This window comes from Trichomycterus rosablanca, chromosome 3 (assembly GCF_030014385.1).
Source record: "Trichomycterus rosablanca isolate fTriRos1 chromosome 3, fTriRos1.hap1, whole genome shotgun sequence".
Classification (NCBI taxonomy): Eukaryota; Metazoa; Chordata; class Actinopteri; order Siluriformes; family Trichomycteridae; genus Trichomycterus; species Trichomycterus rosablanca.
The window spans coordinates 54,061,065-54,083,375 of record NC_085990.1 but is presented as its reverse complement, the minus strand read 5'-3'; the positions used below and the strand labels follow the sequence as shown (position 1 = coordinate 54,083,375).

The 22,311-nt window shown below is 39.5% G+C and overlaps 1 protein-coding gene across 2 annotated transcripts in view; it reads left to right on the top strand.

Annotated features, from left to right (window-relative positions):
* The window catches only part of LOC134309984 (NACHT, LRR and PYD domains-containing protein 3-like), an 88,276-nt gene that overhangs the window by 13,894 nt on the left and 52,071 nt on the right, over nucleotides 1–22,311 (top strand). For both annotated transcript variants that reach the window (XM_062991491.1, XM_062991492.1), the window contains exons 3-6: nucleotides 13,960–14,076; nucleotides 14,310–14,373; nucleotides 14,977–15,175; nucleotides 15,378–17,169. In XM_062991491.1, coding sequence (XP_062847561.1) covers nucleotides 13,960–14,076; nucleotides 14,310–14,373; nucleotides 14,977–15,175; nucleotides 15,378–17,169 — 2,172 coding nt within the window. The remainder of the gene's footprint in view (nucleotides 1–13,959; nucleotides 14,077–14,309; nucleotides 14,374–14,976; nucleotides 15,176–15,377; nucleotides 17,170–22,311) is intronic.

The window sequence follows — 22,311 nt, the reverse complement described above, 5'->3', positions numbered from 1 at the left end:
CAAGGTTAAACAAAACTAAACAAGGCTAAACACAACTAAACACAACTAAACAAGGCTAAACACAACTAAACAAGGCTAAACACAACTAAACAAGGCTAAACACAACTAAACACAACTAAACAAGGTTAAACACGACTAAACAAGGTTAAACACGACTAAACAAGGTTAAACACGACTAAACAAGGTTAAACACAACTAAACAAGGTTAAACACAACTAAACAAGGTTAAACACAACTAAACACAACTAAACAAGGCTAAACACAACTAAACAAGGTTAAACACGACTAAACAAGGTTAAACACGACTAAACAAGGTTAAACACGACTAAACAAGGTTAAACACGACTAAACAAGGTTAAACACAACTAAACAAGGTTAAACACAACTAAACAAGGTTAAACACAACTAAACACAACTAAACAAGGCTAAACACAACTAAACACAACTTAACAAGGTTAAACAAAACTAAACAAGGTTAAACACAACTAAACAAGGCTAAACACAACTAAACAAGGCTACACACAGCTAAACAAGGCTAAACACGACTAAACAAGGCTAAACACAGCCAAACAAGGCAGCTAAACACGGCTAAATACGGCTAAACAAGGCTAAACACAACTAAACAAGGCTACACACAGCTAAACAAGGCTAAACACAACTAAACAAGGCTACACACACAGTTAAACAAGGTTAAACACAACTAAACAAGGCTACACACAGCTAAACAAGGCTAAACACGACTAAACAAGGCTAAACACAGCCAAACAAGGCAGCTAAACACGGCTAAATACGGCTAAACAAGGCTAAACACAGCTAAACAAGGCTAAACACGGCTAAACACAGCTAAACAAGGCTAAACACAACTAAACACAGCTAAACAAGGCTAAACACAACTAAACAAGGCTACACACAGCTAAACAAGGCTAAACACGACTAAACAAGGCTAAACACAGCCAAACAAGGAAGCTAAACACGGCTAAATACGGCTAAACAAGGCTAAACACAGCTAAACAAGGCTAAACACGGCTAAACACAGCTAAACAAGGCTAAACACAACTAAACACGGCTAAACACAGCTAAACAAGGCTAAACACAACTAAACACGGCTAAACACAACTAAACAAGGCTAAACACGACTAAACAAGGTTAAACACAACTAAACAAGGCTAAACACGACTAAACAAGGCTACACACAGCTAAACAAGGCTAAATATGGCTAAGCACAGCTAAACACAGCCAAACAAGGCAGCTAAACAAGGCTAAACACGGCTAAACAAGGTTAAACACAACTAAACAAGGCTACACACAGCTAAACAAGGCTACACATGGCTAAGCACAGCTAAACACAGCCAAACAAGGCAGCTAAACAAGGCAGCTAAACACAGCTAAACAAGGCTAAACACGGCTAAACACAGCTAAACAAGGCTAAACACAACTAAACAAGGCTAAACACGACTAAACAAGGCTAAACAAGGCTAAACATGGCTAAGCACAGCTAAACACAGCCAGGCTAAACAAGGTTAAACACAGCTAAACAAGGCTAAACACAACTAAACAAGGCTACACACAGCTAAACAAGGCTAAACACGACTAAACAAGGCTAAACACAGCCAAACAAGGCAGCTAAACACGGCTAAATACGGCTAAACAAGGCTAAACACAACTAAACAAGGCTACACACAGCTAAACAAGGCTAAACACAACTAAACAAGGCTACACACACAGTTAAACAAGGTTAAACACAACTAAACAAGGCTACACACAGCTAAACAAGGCTAAACACGACTAAACAAGGCTAAACACAGCCAAACAAGGCAGCTAAACACGGCTAAACAAGGCTAAACACAGCTAAACAAGGCTAAACACGGCTAAACACAGCTAAACAAGGCTAAACACAACTAAACACAACTAAACAAGGCTAAACACAACTAAACAAGGCTAAACACAACTAAACAAGGCTAAACACAACTAAACACAACTAAACAAGGCTAAACACAACTAAACAAGGTTAAACACGACTAAACAAGGTTAAACACGACTAAACAAGGTTAAACACGACTAAACAAGGTTAAACACGACTAAACAAGGTTAAACACAACTAAACAAGGTTAAACACAACTAAACACAACTAAACAAGGCTAAACACAACTAAACAAGGTTAAACACGACTAAACAAGGTTAAACACAACTAAACACAACTAAACAAGGCTAAACACAACTAAACAAGGTTAAACACGACTAAACAAGGTTAAACACGACTAAACAAGGTTAAACACGACTAAACAAGGTTAAACACAACTAAACAAGGTTAAACACAACTAAACAAGGTTAAACACAACTAAACACAACTAAACAAGGCTAAACACAACTAAACACAACTTAACAAGGTTAAACAAAACTAAACAAGGTTAAACACAACTAAACAAGGCTAAACACAACTAAACAAGGTTAAACACAACTAAACAAGGTTAAACACGACTAAACAAGGTTAAACACAACTAAACAAGGTTAAACACAACTAAACAAGGTTAAACACAACTAAACACAACTAAACAAGGCTAAACACAACTAAACACAACTTAACAAGGTTAAACAAAACTAAACAAGGTTAAACACAACTAAACAAGGCTAAACACAACTAAACAAGGCTACACACAGCTAAACAAGGCTAAACACGACTAAACAAGGCTAAACACAGCCAAACAAGGCAGCTAAACACGGCTAAATACGGCTAAACAAGGCTAAACACAACTAAACAAGGCTACACACAGCTAAACAAGGCTAAACACAACTAAACAAGGCTACACACACAGTTAAACAAGGTTAAACACAACTAAACAAGGCTACACACAGCTAAACAAGGCTAAACACGACTAAACAAGGCTAAACACAGCCAAACAAGGCAGCTAAACACGGCTAAATACGGCTAAACAAGGCTAAACACAGCTAAACAAGGCTAAACACGGCTAAACACAGCTAAACAAGGCTAAACACAACTAAACACAGCTAAACAAGGCTAAACACAACTAAACAAGGCTACACACAGCTAAACAAGGCTAAACACGACTAAACAAGGCTAAACACAGCCAAACAAGGAAGCTAAACACGGCTAAATACGGCTAAACAAGGCTAAACACAGCTAAACAAGGCTAAACACGGCTAAACACAGCTAAACAAGGCTAAACACAACTAAACAAGGCTAAACACGGCTAAACACAGCTAAACAAGGCTAAACACAACTAAACACGGCTAAACACAACTAAACAAGGCTAAACACGACTAAACAAGGTTAAACACAACTAAACAAGGCTAAACACGACTAAACAAGGCTACACACAGCTAAACAAGGCTAAATATGGCTAAGCACAGCTAAACACAGCCAAACAAGGCAGCTAAACAAGGCTAAACACGGCTAAACAAGGTTAAACACAACTAAACAAGGCTACACACAGCTAAACAAGGCTACACATGGCTAAGCACAGCTAAACACAGCCAAACAAGGCAGCTAAACAAGGCAGCTAAACAAGGCTAAACAAGGCTAAACACAGCTAAACAAGGCTAAACACGGCTAAACACAGCTAAACAAGGCTAAACACAACTAAACAAGGCTAAACACGACTAAACAAGGCTAAACATGGCTAAGCACAGCTAAACACAGCCAGGCTAAACAAGGTTAAACACAGCTAAACAAGGCTAAACACAACTAAACAAGGCTACACACAGCTAAACAAGGCTAAACACGACTAAACAAGGCTAAACACAGCCAAACAAGGCAGCTAAACACGGCTAAATACGGCTAAACAAGGCTAAACACAACTAAACAAGGCTACACACAGCTAAACAAGGCTAAACACAACTAAACAAGGCTACACACACAGTTAAACAAGGTTAAACACAACTAAACAAGGCTACACACAGCTAAACAAGGCTAAACAAGGCTAAACACAGCCAAACAAGGCAGCTAAACACGGCTAAACAAGGCTAAACACAGCTAAACAAGGCTAAACACGGCTAAACACAGCTAAACAAGGCTAAACACAACTAAACACAGCTAAACAAGGCTAAACACAACTAAACAAGGCTACACACAGCTAAACAAGGCTAAACACGACTAAACAAGGCTAAACACAGCCAAACAAGGAAGCTAAACACGGCTAAATACGGCTAAACAAGGCTAAACACAGCTAAACAAGGCTAAACACAGCTAAACAAGGCTAAACACAACTAAACAAGGCTAAACACGGCTAAACACAGCTAAACAAGGCTAAACACAACTAAACACGGCTAAACACAACTAAACAAGGCTAAACACGACTAAACAAGGTTAAACACAACTAAACAAGGCTAAACACGACTAAACAAGGCTACACACAGCTAAACAAGGCTAAACATGGCTAAGCACAGCTAAACACAGCCAAACAAGGCAGCTAAACAAGGCTAAACACGGCTAAACAAGGTTAAACACAACTAAACAAGGCTACACACAGCTAAACAAGGCTAAACATGGCTAAGCACAGCTAAACACAGCCAAACAAGGCAGCTAAACAAGGCGGCTAAACAAGGCTAAACAAGGCTAAACACAGCTAAACAAGGCTAAACACGGCTAAACACAGCTAAACAAGGCTAAACACAACTAAACAAGGCTAAACACGACTAAACAAGGCTAAACATGGCTAAGCACAGCTAAACACAGCCAAACAAGGCAGTTAAACACGGCTAAACACGGCTAAACAAGGTTAAACACAGCTAAACAAGGCTAAACACAGCTAAACAAGGCTAAACACAACTAAACAAGGCTAAACACGACTAAACAAGGCTAAACATGGCTAAGCACAACTAAACAAGGCAGCTAAACAAGGTTAAACACAGCTAAACACAGCTAAACACAGCCAAACAAGGCAGCTAAACAAGGCTAAACACGGCTAAACAAGGTTAAACACAACTAAACAAGGCTACACACAGCTAAACAAGGCTAAACATGGCTAAGCACAGCTAAACACAGCCAAACAAGGCAGCTAAACAAGGCTAAACACGGCTAAACAAGGCTAAACACAGCTAAACAAGGCTAAACACGGCTAAACACAGCTAAACAAGGCTAAACACAACTAAACAAGGCTAAACACGACTAAACAAGGCTAAACATGGCTAAGCACAGCTAAACACAGCCAAACAAGGCAGCTAAACACGGCTAAACACGGCTAAACAAGGCTAAACACAGCTAAACAAGGCTAAACACAGCTAAACAAGGCTAAACACAACTAAACAAGGCTAAACACGACTAAACAAGGCTAAACATGGCTAAGCACAACTAAACAAGGCAGCTAAACACGGCTAAACACAGCTAAACAAGGTTAAACACAGCTAAACACGGCTAAACACAGCTAAACAAGGCTAAACACAACTAAACAAGGCTAAACACAGCCAAACAAGGCAGCTAAACACGGCTAAACACGACTAAACAAGGTTAAACACAACTAAACAAGGTTAAACACAGCTAAACAAGGCTAAACACAGCTAAACAAGGCTAAACACAGCTAAACAAGGCTAAACACAACTAAACAAGGCTAAACACGGCTAAGCACAACTAAACAAGGCAGCTAAACACGGCTAAACACAGCTAAACAAGGTTAAACACGGCTAAACAAGGTTAAACACAGCTAAACAAGGCTAAACACAGCTAAACAAGGCTAAACACAGCTAAACAAGGCTAAACATGGCTAAGCACAACTAAACAAGGCAGCTAAACACGGCTAAACACAGCTAAACAAGGTTAAACACGGCTAAACAAGGTTAAACACAGCTAAACAAGGCTAAACACAGCTAAACAAGGCTAAACACAGCTAAACAAGGCTAAACACAACTAAACAAGGCTAAACACGGCTAAACAAGGCTAAACACAGCTAAACAAGGCTAAACACGGCTAAACACAGCTAAACAAGGCTAAACACAACTAAACAAGGCTAAACACGACTAAACAAGGCTAAACATGGCTAAGCACAGCTAAACACAGCCAAACAAGGCAGCTAAACACGGCTAAACACGGCTAAACAAGGTTAAACAAGGCTAAACACAGCTAAACAAGGCTAAACACAACTAAACAAGGCTAAACACGACTAAACAAGGCTAAACATGGCTAAGCACAACTAAACAAGGCAGCTAAACACGGCTAAACACAGCTAAACAAGGTTAAACACAGCTAAACACGGCTAAACACAGCTAAACACAGCTAAACACAGCTAAACACGACTAAACAAGGTTAAACACAACTAAACAAGGCTAAACACGACTAAACAAGGTTAAACACAACTAAACAAGGTTAAACACGGCTAAACAAGGCTAAACACAGCTAAACACAACTAAACAAGGCTAAACACGACTAAACAAGGCTAAACACGACTAAACAAGGCAGCTAAACACGGCTAAACACGGCTAAACAAGGTTAAACACAGCTAAACAAGGTTAAACACAGCTAAACACGACTAAACAAGGTTAAACACAACTAAACAAGGCTAAACACGACTAAACAAGGTTAAACACAACTAAACAAGGTTAAACACAGCTAAACAAGGCTAAACACAGCTAAACACAACTAAACAAGGCTAAACACGACTAAACAAGGCAGCTAAACACGGCTAAACACGGCTAAACAAGGTTAAACACAGCTAAACAAGGCTAAACACAGCTAAACAAGGCTAAACACAGCTAAACAAGGTTAAACACAACTAAACAAGGCTAAACACGACTAAACAAGGCTAAACACGACTAAACACAACTAAACAAGGCTAAACATGGCTAAGCACAGCTAAACACAGCCAAACAAGGCAGTTAAACACGGCTAAACACGGCTAAACAAGGTTAAACACAGCTAAACAAGGCTAAACACAGCTAAACAAGGCTAAACACAACTAAACAAGGCTAAACACGACTAAACAAGGCTAAACATGGCTAAGCACAACTAAACAAGGCAGCTAAACACGGCTAAACACAGCTAAACAAGGTTAAACACAGCTAAACACAGCTAAACACAGCCAAACAAGGCAGCTAAACAAGGCTAAACACGGCTAAACAAGGTTAAACACAACTAAACAAGGCTACACACAGCTAAACAAGGCTAAACATGGCTAAGCACAGCTAAACACAGCCAAACAAGGCAGCTAAACAAGGCTAAACACGGCTAAACAAGGCTAAACACAGCTAAACAAGGCTAAACACGGCTAAACACAGCTAAACAAGGCTAAACACAACTAAACAAGGCTAAACACGACTAAACAAGGCTAAACATGGCTAAGCACAGCTAAACACAGCCAAACAAGGCAGCTAAACACGGCTAAACAAGGCTAAACACAGCTAAACAAGGCTAAACAAGGCTAAACACAACTAAACAAGGCTAAACACGACTAAACAAGGCTAAACATGGCTAAGCACAACTAAACAAGGCAGCTAAACACAGCTAAACAAGGTTAAACACAGCTAAACACGGCTAAACACAGCTAAACAAGGCTAAACACAACTAAACAAGGCTAAACACGACTAAACAAGGCTAAACACAGCCAAACAAGGCAGCTAAACACGGCTAAACACGACTAAACAAGGTTAAACACAACTAAACAAGGTTAAACACGGCTAAACAAGGTTAAACACAGCTAAACAAGGCTAAACACAGCTAAACAAGGCTAAACACAGCTAAACAAGGCTAAACACAACTAAACAAGGCTAAACACGGCTAAACAAGGCTAAACACGGCTAAACACAGCTAAACAAGGCTAAACACAACTAAACAAGGCTAAACACGACTAAACAAGGCTAAACATGGCTAAGCACAGCTAAACACAGCCAAACAAGGCAGCTAAACACGGCTAAACACGGCTAAACAAGGTTAAACAAGGCTAAACACAGCTAAACACAACTAAACAAGGCTAAACACGACTAAACAAGGCTAAACATGGCTAAGCACAACTAAACAAGGCAGCTAAACACGGCTAAACAAGGTTAAACACGGCTAAACACAGCTAAACACAGCTAAACACGACTAAACAAGGTTAAACACAACTAAACAAGGCTAAACACGACTAAACAAGGTTAAACACAACTAAACAAGGTTAAACACGGCTAAACAAGGTTAAACACAGCTAAACAAGGCTAAACACAACTAAACAAGGTTAAACACAACTTAACAAGGCTAAACACAACTAAACAAGGCTAAACACGACTAAACAAGGCAGCTAAACACGGCTAAACACGGCTAAACAAGGTTAAACACAGCTAAACAAGGCTAAACACAGCTAAACAAGGCTAAACACAGCTAAACAAGGTTAAACACAACTAAACAAGGCTAAACACGACTAAACAAGGCTAAACACGACTAAACACAACTAAACAAGGCAGCTAAACACGGCTAAACACGGCTAAACACAGCTAAACACGGCTAAACACAGCTAAACAAGGCTAAACACAACTAAACAAGGCTAAACACGACTAAACAAGGCTAAACATGGCTAAGCACAGCTAAACACAGCCAAACAAGGCAGCTAAACACGGCTAAACACGACTAAACAAGGTTAAACACAACTAAACAAGGTTAAACACGACTAAACAAGGCTAAACACAACTAAACAAGGTTAAACACGACTAAACAAGGGTAAACACAACTAAACAAGGCTAAACACGACTAAACACGACTAAACAAGGTTAAACACGACTAAATAAGGCTAAACACGGCTAAACACGACTAAACAAGGTTAAACACGACTAAACAAGGTTAAACACAACTAAACACGACTAAACAAGGCTAAACACGACTAAACAAGGCTAAACACGGCTAAACACGACTAAACAAGGTTAAACACGACTAAACAAGGCTAAACACAACTAAACAAGGCTAAACACAACTAAACACAACTAAACGAGGTTAAACATGACTAAACAAGGTTAAACACGACTAAACAAGGTTAAACACAACTAAACAAGGTTAAACACAACTAAACACAACTTAACAAGGTTAAACACGACTAAACACGACTAAACACAACTAAACAAGGTTAAACACGACTAAACAAGGCTAAACACGACTAAACACGGCTAAACAAGGTTAAACACGACTAAACAAGGCTAAACACGACTAAACAAGGTTAAACACGACTAAACACGACTAAACAAGGCTAAACACGACTAAACAAGGCTAAACACAACTAAACAAGGTTAAACACAACTAAACACAACTAAACAAGGTTAAACACAACTAAACACAACTTAACAAGGTTAAACACGACTAAACAAGGTTAAACACGACTAAACAAGGCTAAACACGACTAAACAAGGCTAAACACAACTAAACAAGGTTAAACACAACTAAACACAACTTAACAAGGTTAAACACGACTAAACAAGGTTAAACACGACTAAACAAGGCTAAACACAACTAAACAAGGCTAAACACGACTAAACAAGGTTAAACACGACTAAACAAGGCTAAACACGACTAAACAAGGTTAAACACAACTAAACAAGGTTAAACACAACTAAACACAACTTAACAAGGTTAAACACAACTAAACAAGGTTAAACACAACTAAACAAGGTTAAACACAACTAAACACGACTAAACAAGGCTAAACACGACTAAACAAGGTTAAACATGACTAAACAAGGCTAAACACGACTAAACAAGGTTAAACACAACTAAACAAGGTTAAACACAACTAAACACAACTTAACAAGGTTAAACACAACTAAACAAGGTTAAACACAACTAAACAAGGCTAAACACAACTAAACACAACTAAACAAGGCTAAACACAACTAAACAAGGTTAAACACAACTAAACAAGGCTAAACACAACTAAACACAACTAAACAAGGCTAAACACAACTAAACAAGGTTAAACACAACTAAACAAGGCTAAACACAACTAAACACAACTAAACAAGGCTAAACACAACTAAAGAAGGTTAAACACAACTAAACAAGGTTAAACACAACTAAACACAACTTAACAAGGTTAAACACAACTAAACAAGGTTAAACACAACTAAACAAGGCTAAACACAACTAAACAAGGCTAAACACAACTAAACAAGGTTAAACACAACTAAACAAGGCTAAACACAACTAAACAAGGTTAAACACAACTAAACAAGGTTAAACACAACTAAACACAACTAAACAAGGTTAAACACAACTAAACAAGGCTAAACACAACTAAACATGGTTAAACACAACTAAACACAACTAAACAAGGTTAAACACAACTAAACACGACTAAACAAGGCTAAACACGACTAAACAAGGTTAAACACGACTAAACAAGGTTAAACACGACTAAACAAGGTTAAACACGACTAAACAAGGCTAAACACGACTAAACAAGGTTAAACACGACTAAACAAGGCTAAACACAACTAAACAAGGCTAAACACGACTAAACAAGGCTAAACACGACTAAACAAGGTTAAACACGACTAAACAAGGTTAAACACGACTAAACACAACTAAACAAGGTTAAACACGACTAAACAAGGCTAAACACGACTAAACAAGGCTAAACACGACTAAACAAGGCTAAACACGACTAAACAAGGTTAAACACGACTAAACACGACTAAACAAGGCTAAACACGACTAAACAAGGTTAAACACAACTAAACAAGGTTAAACACAACTAAACACAACTTAACAAGGTTAAACACAACTAAACAAGGTTAAACACAACTAAACAAGGTTAAACACAACTAAACAAGGCTAAACACAACTAAACAAGGTTAAACACAACTAAACAAGGTTAAACACAACTAAACACAACTTAACAAGGTTAAACACAACTAAACAAGGTTAAACACAACTAAACACAACTAAACAAGGCTAAACACAACTAAACAAGGCTAAACACAACTAAACAAGGCTAAACACAACTAAACAAGGTTAAACACAACTAAACAAGGTTAAACACAACTAAACACAACTAAACAAGGTTAAACACAACTAAACAAGGTTAAACACAACTAAACAAGGCTAAACACAACTAAACATGGTTAAACACAACTAAACACAACTAAACAAGGTTAAACACAACTAAACACAACTAAACAAGGTTAAACACGACTAAACAAGGCTAAACACAACTAAACAAGGCTAAACACGACTAAACAAGGCTAAACACGACTAAACAAGGCTAAACACGACTAAACAAGGTTAAACACAACTAAACAAGGTTAAACACAACTAAACACAACTTAACAAGGTTAAACACAACTAAACAAGGTTAAACACAACTAAACAAGGTTAAACAAGGCTAAACACAACTAAACAAGGTTAAACACAACTAAACAAGGTTAAACACAACTAAACACAACTTAACAAGGTTAAACACAAACAAGGTTAAACACAACTAAACAAGGCTAAACACAACTAAACACAACTAAACAAGGCTAAACACAACTAAACAAGGTTAAACACAACTAAACAAGGTTAAACACAACTAAACAAGGCTAAACACAACTAAACAAGGTTAAACACAACTAAACAAGGTTAAACACAACTAAACACAACTAAACAAGGTTAAACACAACTAAACAAGGTTAAACACAACTAAACAAGGCTAAACACAACTAAACAAGGTTAAACACAACTAAACACAACTTAACAAGGTTAAACACAACTGAACAAGGCTAAACACAACTAAACAAGGTTAAACACAACTAAACAAGGCTAAACACAACTAAACAAGGCTAAACACAACTAAACAAGGTTAAACACAACTAAACACAACTTAACAAGGTTAAACACAACTAAACAAGGTTAAACACAACTAAACAAGGTTAAACACAACTAAACAAGGCTAAACACAACTAAACACAACTTAACAAGGTTAAACACAACTGAACAAGGCTAAACACAACTAAACAAGGCTAAACACAACTAAACAAGGTTAAACACAACTAAACAAGGTTAAACACAACTAAACAAAGCTAAACACAACTAAACAAGGCTAAACACAACTAAACAAGGCTAAACACAACTAAACAAGGTTAAACACAACTAAACACACCTTAACAAGGTTAAACACAACTAAACAAGGCTAAACACAACTAAACAAGGCTAAACACGACTAAACAAGGTTAAACACGACTAAACAAGGTTAAACACGACTAAACAAGGTTAAACACAACTAAACACAACTTAACAAGGTTAAACACAACTAAACAAGGTTAAACACAACTAAACAAGGTTAAACACAACTAAACACAACTTAACAAGGTTAAACACAACTAAACAAGGCTAAACACAACTAAACAAGGCTAAACACAACTAAACAAGGTTAAACACAACTAAACACAACTTAACAGGGTTAAACACAACTAAACAAGGTTAAACACGACTAAACAAGGTTAAACACGACTAAACAAGGCTAAACACAACTAAACAAGGCTAAACACAACTAAACACAACTAAACAAGGCTAAACACAACTAAACAAGGTTAAACACAACTAAACAAGGCTAAACACAACTAAACAAGGTTAAACACAACTAAACACAACTTAACAAGGTTAAACACAACTTAACAAGGTTAAACACAACTAAACAAGGTTAAACACAACTTAACAAGGTTAAACACAACTAAACAAGGCTAAACACAACTAAACAAGGTTAAACACAACTAAACACAACTTAACAAGGTTAAACACGACTAAACAAGGTTAAACACGACTAAACAAGGTTAAACACGACTAAACAAGGCTAAACACAACTTAACAAGGTTAATCACAACTTAACAAGGCTAAACACAACTAAACAAGGCTAAACACAACTAAACAAGGTTAAACACAACTAAACAAGGTTAAACACGACTAAACAAGGTTAAACACGACTAAACAAGGCTAAACACAACTAAACAAGGTTAAACACAACTAAACAAGGTTAAACACAACTAAACAAGGCTAAACACAACTTAACAAGGTTAAACACAACTAAACAAGGTTAAACACAACTAAACAAGGTTAAACACAACTAAACACAACTTAACAAGGTTAAACACAACTAAACAAGGCTAAACACAACTAAACAAGGCTAAACACAACTAAACAAGGTTAAACACAACTAAACACAACTAAACAAGGTTAAACACAACTAAACAAGGTTAAACACGACTAAACAAGGTTAAACACGACTAAACAAGGCTAAACACAACTAAACAAGGCTAAACACAACTAAACAAGGCTAAACACAACTAAACAAGGCTAAACACAACTTAACAAGGTTAAACACAACTAAACAAGGTTAAACACAACTAAACACAACTTAACAAGGTTAAACACAACTAAACAAGGTTAAACACAACTAAACAAGGCTAAACACAACTTAACAAGGTTAAACACAACTAAACAAGGTTAAACACAACTAAACAAGGTTAAACACAACTAAACAAGGTTAAACACAACTAAACAAGGCTAAACACAACTTAACAAGGTTAAACACAACTAAACAAGGTTAAACACAACTAAACAAGGTTAAACACAACTAAACACAACTTAACAAGGTTAAACACAACTAAACAAGGCTAAACACAACTAAACAAGGCTAAACACAACTAAACAAGGTTAAACACAACTAAACACAACTAAACAAGGTTAAACACAACTAAACAAGGTTAAACACAACTAAACAAGGCTAAACACAACTAAACAAGGTTAAACACAACTAAACAAGGCTAAACACAACTAAACAAGGTTAAACACAACTAAACAAGGTTAAACACAACTAAACAAGGTTAAACACAACTAAACACAACTTAACAAGGTTAAACACAACTAAACAAGGCTAAACACAACTAAACAAGGTTAAACACATATTAAAATATGAGTTTCTTAATCCTAAATGTAGCATGCTAATAATGCTAGTGTAGGACATGTTCGAAACATGTTTTACTGCATTATTACTTTATCTTCTGTTTTTTGTGTTTTAGATCAGTAAAGAGGAAAAGATCAGACTCACCTGAACCCAGCTGTGTGTCCATGAAGAGTGATCAGTCAATAAACCGTCCCATATTCTTCAGAGAGGACGATTTTATTACTGATCTGGGGTCAGAATTATATTTTATATTTTGACCTTATTTTATTTACTCCCAGACCCACCTGATTAAATTTATTAAATTAATTTGTAGTTTATGAAAGAGATTCTGAGATTGGACGATATTGTTGTGTTGTTAAAATATGACGATATTAAACAGCTGCTGGATGTTTGTTGGTGTTTGCTGTGCAGATGAAAAAAATGTTTTATTATTTACATTAAACTCAATGATTTGGTTGTTCACAGAAACCAAGAGAGATTAAAGAAATCAGAAAGAAGCAGCAGAAAAAAGTTGGACTCCACTTTCGAGGTGTGTATCTGAGTGTTTATGTGGAATGTGTTTCCATGTTAATACCTGTAACTGTGATGGTTAATCAGAGATGATTACAGTTTATCTGTTGTAATAAACACTTTCATAGAACAGTCAAATATACCTTTAAAATTATTGGCACCCCTTGATGGTGAAAGATAATTTAAAAAAAATAATAGCTAGACTAATAGGCTAAGCTAGTGTTAATGGAAATATGTTTTTGGCAATCTACCGTCCAGTTCTCAGTTATTGTTTTTAGTGCATCTAGATGTTTTTTAAGTGAGCTTCCTTAGAGTTTGAGTATCTGTACTGTGACTACTGGGAGTGTTGATCTCTCTGCTTACCTTGATAAAAGTGTAGTGGTTGATGTGTTAAACAGTTGCTGTAAACAGCTCTGCCTGAGAATCACATCCGACTATTATTATTAATGCAGATGTAGAGTTACAAGGTAAGTCCACAAGTTAGAACTTTGAAACCTGGAGGATCTGCAGAGATTCTATCATGACCATTTTAATAATCTTTACAAAAGGTGCCAGTAATTCTGGGGCTAAATGTACCTGTGTTTTTCTCTAGATGTTTTATTATTGTGTATTTCTTAATCAGGAGCTGGAGCAGAAAGTCATCACTCTGCTGAAGAATGAGCTGAATAAATATAAGAAAATACTGAGTCCAGATTACCCAGAATGCCCTGAGGTGAAGGATGAGGAGGATCAATGTAGTTTCAGAGAGGAGGCGCTGAAGATCACTCTACATGTCCTGAAGATGATGAACCAGACAGATTTAGCCAACACACTGCAGACCAGTAAGAGCTGCTGGTTTTATTCCATCACTTTTATTTGAGAACAATAAAACTGTTCCAGATTTAATCACAGATCAGTTCAGTTTGTTTTTCTAATAATAATAAACATTAATAAAGGCAATGTGATATTAGCCCTTTATACTTGATAAATTTAAATGTTGTTCATACAGTGAAATATTTCTCTTCATGATCTTCTGTTTATTAGAGCTGCTCTCTGTTTATCAGAAGAACCTCAAAACCAAACTGATAGAGAAATATAAAAGAATTCATGACGGAATCTCACAGCATGGATCATCAGTTGTCCTGGATGAGATCTACACTGAGCTCTACATCACAGAGGGTTCGAGTGGAGACGTCAATAATGAACATGAGGTGAGACAGATTGAAACGACATCCAGGAGACCAACAACACAGGAGAAACCCATCAAATGTAACGACCTCTTTAAAGACACGTCCATCAGAACTGTGCTTACTAAAGGAGTTGCTGGAATTGGAAAAACAGTCTCTGTGCAGAAGTTCATTCTGGACTGGGCTGAAGGAAAAGCCAATCAGGACGTTCTCTTCATGTTCCCACTTCCCTTTAGAGAGCTGAATCTGATGAAGGAGAAACATCTCAGTCTGATGGAGCTTCTTCATTATTTTTTTCCAGAACTTAAAAGAATTAAATCAATAAACTGCAGCACCTACAAGATCATTTTCATCTTTGATGGTCTGGATGAGTGTCGACTTCCTCTAAACTTCCAGAACAATCAGACTGTGAGGGATGTAACAGAATCAGCCTCAGTGGATGTGCTGCTGACAAACCTCATCAAGGGGAACCTGCTTCCCTGTGCTCTCCTCTGGATCACCTCTCGACCAGCTGCAGCCAATCAGATCCCTCCTGAGTGTGTATCCCAGGTAACAGAGGTACGAGGGTTCAGTGATCCTCAGAAAGAGGAGTACTTTAGGAAGAGTATCAGTGATGAGGACCTGGCCAGTAAAATCATCAAACACATGAAGTCATCAAGAAGCCTCTACATCATGTGTCACATTCCAGTCTTCTGCTGGATTTCAGCCTCTGTTCTAGAGAGAATGCTGGGTGAAGCAGAGGGTGGAGAGATCCCCAAAACTCTGACTCAAATGTTCACCCACTTCCTGATCTTTCAGATCAAGCACAAGGAACAAAAGTATCATGGGAAATGTGACCCTGACCCTCATCAGACCAGAGAGACGATACTGGCACTGGGAAAACTGGCTTTCCAACAGCTGGGAAAAGGAAACCTGATCTTCTATGAAGAAGACCTGAGAGAGTGTGGTACTGATGTCAGAGAAGTGTCAGTGTACTCAGGAGCGTGCACCCAGAACTTCAGAGAGGAGTTTGGGTTGCACCTGGGGAAGGTCTTCAGCTTTGTTCATCTGAGTGTCCAGGAGTTTCTGGCTGCTTTATTTGCATTTATCTGCTTCATCAGCAAAAATCCAACAAAACAACAAACCACTGATCTGTCTGATCTGTTCACCAAGTCCAGCATGTCTGATTTCCTCAAGAGTGCAGTGGACAAGGCCTTACAGAGTGAGAATGGACACCTGGACCTTTTCCTTCGCTTCCTTCTGGGTCTCTCACTGGAGTCCAATCAGACTCTCTTACGAGACCTACTGACACAGACAGGAAGTAGATCTTACAGTAAACAGGAAACTGTGGAATACATCAAGGAGAAGATCAGAGAGAATCCCTCACCAGAGAAATCCATCAATCTGTTCCACTGTCTGAATGAACTGAATGATCATTCTCTAGTGCAGGAGGTCCAGACGTACCTGAACAGAATAGGATCTGGTTATAAACACTATAGTTCTGGTTGTCTCAGTGGAATCAGTCTCTCTCCTGCTCAGTGGTCAGCACTGGTGTTTGTGTTGCTGAACTCAGAAGAAGATCTGGAGGAGTTTGATTTGAGGAAATATTACAGATCAGATGAATGTCTTCTGAAGCTGCTGCCAGTAATGAAAGAATCCAGAAGAGCTGAGTAAGTATTTTCATCATTAATATCACAGCAGCAGCTTTTTACTGTTATTATAAATGTAGTGAAGCAACATGAAGTGGTTTTGATCCACCTAAACACAAGTTATTAATACCAGATTCTATTCTAAATGTGTGTTTGTGTTACATTTAAAAATGAAATGAATCCTGGTGAGTCTGGGGAGTTTGGTAACTTTTTTTTATTAAGTGTTCGTTTTACCACCGTGTTTATCCTGGTCCCACAGACACAGGGAGAACATGTAAACTTAACACAGAAAAGAATCTGCTAGTGGATTATTTCAGTTTTTTATTTTCGGTTTTTCCAGCATTAACTTCATTTAGGGTCTCAATGAGATTCAAGTCATTCCACATGTACAGTGGATATAATGAAGATAACAAACCCTGATAATATGTTAGGTCTGACACGCCCCCATACCATGACAGAACCTGGTACTGACACACCCCCATACCATGACAGAACCTGGTACTGACACACCCCCATACCATGACAGACCCTAGTACTGACACACCCCCATATCATGACAGACCCTGGTACTGACACACCCCCATACCATGACAGACCCTGGTACTGACACACCCCCATACCATGACAGACCCTAGTACTGACACGCCCCCATACCATGACAGACCCTGGTACTGATACGCCCCCATATCATGACAGACCCTGGTACTGACACACCCCCATACCATGACAGACCCTGGTACTGACACGCCCCCATACCATGACAGACCCTGGTACTGACACACCCCCGTACCATGACAGACCCTGGTACTGACACACCCCCGTACCATGACAGACCCTGGTACTGACACACCCCCATACCATGACAGACCCTGGTACTGACACACCCTCATACCATGACAGACCCTGGTACTGACACACCCCCATACCATGACAGACCCTGGTACTGACACACCCCCATACCATGACAGACCCTGATACTGACACACCGCCATACCATGACAGACCCTGGTACTGACACGCCCCCATACCATGACAGACCCTGATACTGACACACCCCATACCATGACAGACTCTGGTACTGACACACCCACATACCATGACAGACCCTGATACTGACACACCCCATACCATGACAGACCCTGATACTGACACACCCCATACCATGACAGACTCTGGTACTGACACACCCCCATACCATGACAGACCCTGGTACTGACACACCCCATACCATGACAAACCCTGGCACTGATACACACCCCCATACCATGACAGATCCTGGTACTGACACACCCCATACCATGACAGACTCTGGTACTGACACACCCACATACCATGACAGACTCTGGTACTGACACACCCACATACAATGACAGACCCTGATACTGACACACCCCATACCATGACAGACTCTGGTACTGACACACCCCATACCATGACAGACTCTGGTACTGACACACCCACATACCATGACAGACTCTGGTACTGACACACCCCATACCATGACAGACTCTGGTACTGACACACCCACATACCATGACAGACTCTGGTACTGACACACCCACATGCCATGACAGACTCTGGTACTGACACACCCCATACCATGATTACAGACCCTGGCACTGACACACCCCCATACCATGATTACAGACCCTTGTACTGACACACCCCCATACCATGACAGACCCTGGTACTGACACACCCCCATACCATGATTACAGACCCTGGCACTGACACACCCCCATACCATGATTACAGACCCTGGTACTGACACACCCACATACCATGACAGACTTTGGTACTGACACACCCCCATACCATGACAGACCCTGGTACTGACACACCCCCATACCATGACAGACCCTGGTACTGACACACCCCCATACCATGACAGACCCTGGTACTGACACACCCCCATACAATGACACACCCTGGTACTGACACACCCCCATACCATGACAGACCCTGGTACTGACACACCCCCATACCATGACACACCCTGATACTGACACACCCACATACCATGACAGACCCTGATACTGACACACCCCCATACCATGACAGACCCTGATACTGACACACCCCTATACCATGACAGACCCTGGTACTGACACACCCACATACCATGACAGACCCTGGTACTGACACACCCCCATACCATGACAGACCCTGGTACTGACACACCCCCATACCATGACAGACCCTGGTACTGACACACCCCCATACCATGACAGACCCTGATACTGACACCCCCCCATACCATGACAGACCCTGGTACTGACACCCCCCCATACCATGATACACCCTGGTACTGACACACCCCCATACCATGATTACAGACCCTGGTACTGACACACCCACATACCATGACAGACTTTGGTACTGACACACCCCCATACCATGACACACCCTGGTACTGACACCCCCCCATACCATGACAGACCCTGGTACTGACACACCCCCATACCATGACAGACCCTGGTACTGACACACCCCCAAACCATGACAGACCCTGGTACTTACACACCCCCATACCATGACACACCCTGATACTGACACACCCACATACCATGATTACAGACCCTGGTACTGACACACCCACATACCATGACAGACCCTGGTACTAACACACCCCCACACCATGACACACCCTGATACTGACACACCCACATACCATGATTACAGACCCTGGTACTGACACACCCACATACCATGACAGACCCTGGTACTAACACACCCCCACACCATGATTACAGACCCTGGTACTGACACACCCACATACCATGACAGACCCTGGTACTGACACACCCACATACCATGACAGACCCTGGTACTGACACACCCACATACCATGACCCTGTTTATTTATTATTACTTTTGTCAGTTTCAGATTATTTCAGTGATCATTGCGGGTTTTTCTTTCTTTATTGGAAGGGTACCAACAATTTTGTCCGTGTGTGTGTGTGCATACAGTCATGTGAAAAAATTAGGACACCCTATAAAAGCCTGTATATTTTTTAACATGTGGATATTTAATATCAATTTCATCAAACTACATATTGTCCCACTTAAAATAGGATCACATACAGGTGTATCACTTCGGGTGCACATGATCAGAACATCGTTACCCAGCATTTTGAATGAGGCTTGCACTATTTAAACCTCAGAAAATGAGTTTGATGTGTCCCTGACTTGAAGTGAGAGTGAGCACCATGGTGAGATCCAAAGAGCTGTCTGAGGCCCTCAGAAAGAAGATTGTGGCTGCTTATGAGTCTGGTAAGACATTTAAAAAGATCTCAAAAGTATTTGACATCAGCCATTCCACCATCCGGAAAATTGTTTACAAGTGGAGGACATTCAAAACAACTGCGAACATGCCCAGGTCTGGCCGTCCAAGCAAGTTCACCCCCAGAGCAGACCGTAAGATGTTAAAAGAAGTCATGAAAAATTCTAAAATGTCATCGCAGGACCTACAGCAGGCTCTTGCTACTGTCGATGTGAAAGTGCATGACCCAACTATCAGAAAGATTAATTTTCATGGGAGGTGTGCAAGGAGAAAACCTTTGCTCTCTAAGAAAAACATTAAGGCCAGACTGAAGTTTGCCAGCGAGAACGCAGACAAAGACCACGACTTCTGGAATAATGTTCTTTGGACAGATGAGTCTAAAATTGAATTATTTGGACACCAGAACAGAAGGCATGTTTGGCGTAAACCAAATACAGCATTCCAAGAAAAGAACCTCATACCAACTGTGAAGCATGGAGGTGGAAGTGTCATGGTTTGGGGATGCTTTGCTGCAGCAGGACCTGGCCAGCTCACCATCATAGAATCCACCATGAATTCTACTGTGTATCAGAGGGTGCTTGAGGAACATGTGAAACCATCTGTAAAAAAATTAAAGCTGAAGCGGAACTGGACCCTGCAACATGACAATGACCCAAAACATACCAGTAAATCCACCAAGCACTGGATGAAAACTAAGTCAAAATTCGGATCTTAATCCCATTGAGATGCTGTGGAGCGACTTAAAACAGGCTGTACATGCAAGAAACCCCTCAAACATCTCACAGCTGAAAGAATTCTGCGTTGCGGAGTGGGGCAAACTTTCTTCAGATCGATGTCAGAGATTGGTAGATGGCTACAAGAAGCGTCTCACTGAAGTTATTTCAGTCAAAGGGGGCAACGCTAGTTATTAGAGGGTAGGGTGTCCTAACTTTTTCCTCCATTATAATATGCATTTTTGTTCATATCTTTTGTTTCATGAGTAAAACAATGTTAATTTTTGTTGTTTAATTGCAATTAAATCACTTTCTTTTCCAGAAATAAACAAAGACAAGATTGGAAATTGATATGTGAACATTTCTTAATAAATAGCTGCCTATTTAATGGGGTGTCCTATTTTTTTCACATGACTGTATGTGTGTGCACGTCATTGCTTATTCGCAAAACCCATTTCCATCCCAGTTTTTTGCATTTCCACCTTGTTTAAAAGTGAAAACTTTTTTTGTGATATTTGGGTCATTTTTCGAACTTTGAGCTTCTGAGCAAAGTTGGTGGATGGAAAATCCTCTGTTCATATGAAGTCAAGGGCCTCTGCTGGACAATTTTGGAACTTCCACATATTTGACAGCTTTTTCAGATCAACCTACTTGTGTGAATCATGAAAATAAATAATACATGAAAATAATGAAGTGTAAATATGGGTCCATCCTTACTGGTGAACACCTGAAAAACTGCTTGAGCACCAGCAGCTCCTGTCCAGATACATAAACCTGACTGATACCATTTAGAGTAAATAATCAGAATAAAGTCAGTGTGACTTATCAGTCACTTGCTCTGTAAAGCTGGACATCAATACAGGAACTGAAGCGCATTGAAAAAAAACTTTAAATCTTTTTTGAAAAATGATGAGGCCGACACTAAAAAGTAGATCATGATGACCTGTAGACTGAAACAGTAGATCTCAAGCCATGAAAGTGTGTAAACCCCTGGTCTAGATCTACAGAATCTAGGGCAAGCCATAGTCTAGTGGTTAAGGTACTGGACTACTGATCAGAATGTTGCTGGTTCAAGTCCCACCACTGAGAGGTTGCTGCTGTTGGGCCCTTAAGAAGGCCCTTAACACTCAATTGCTCAGACTGTATACTGTCAGTGCAATGTAAGTC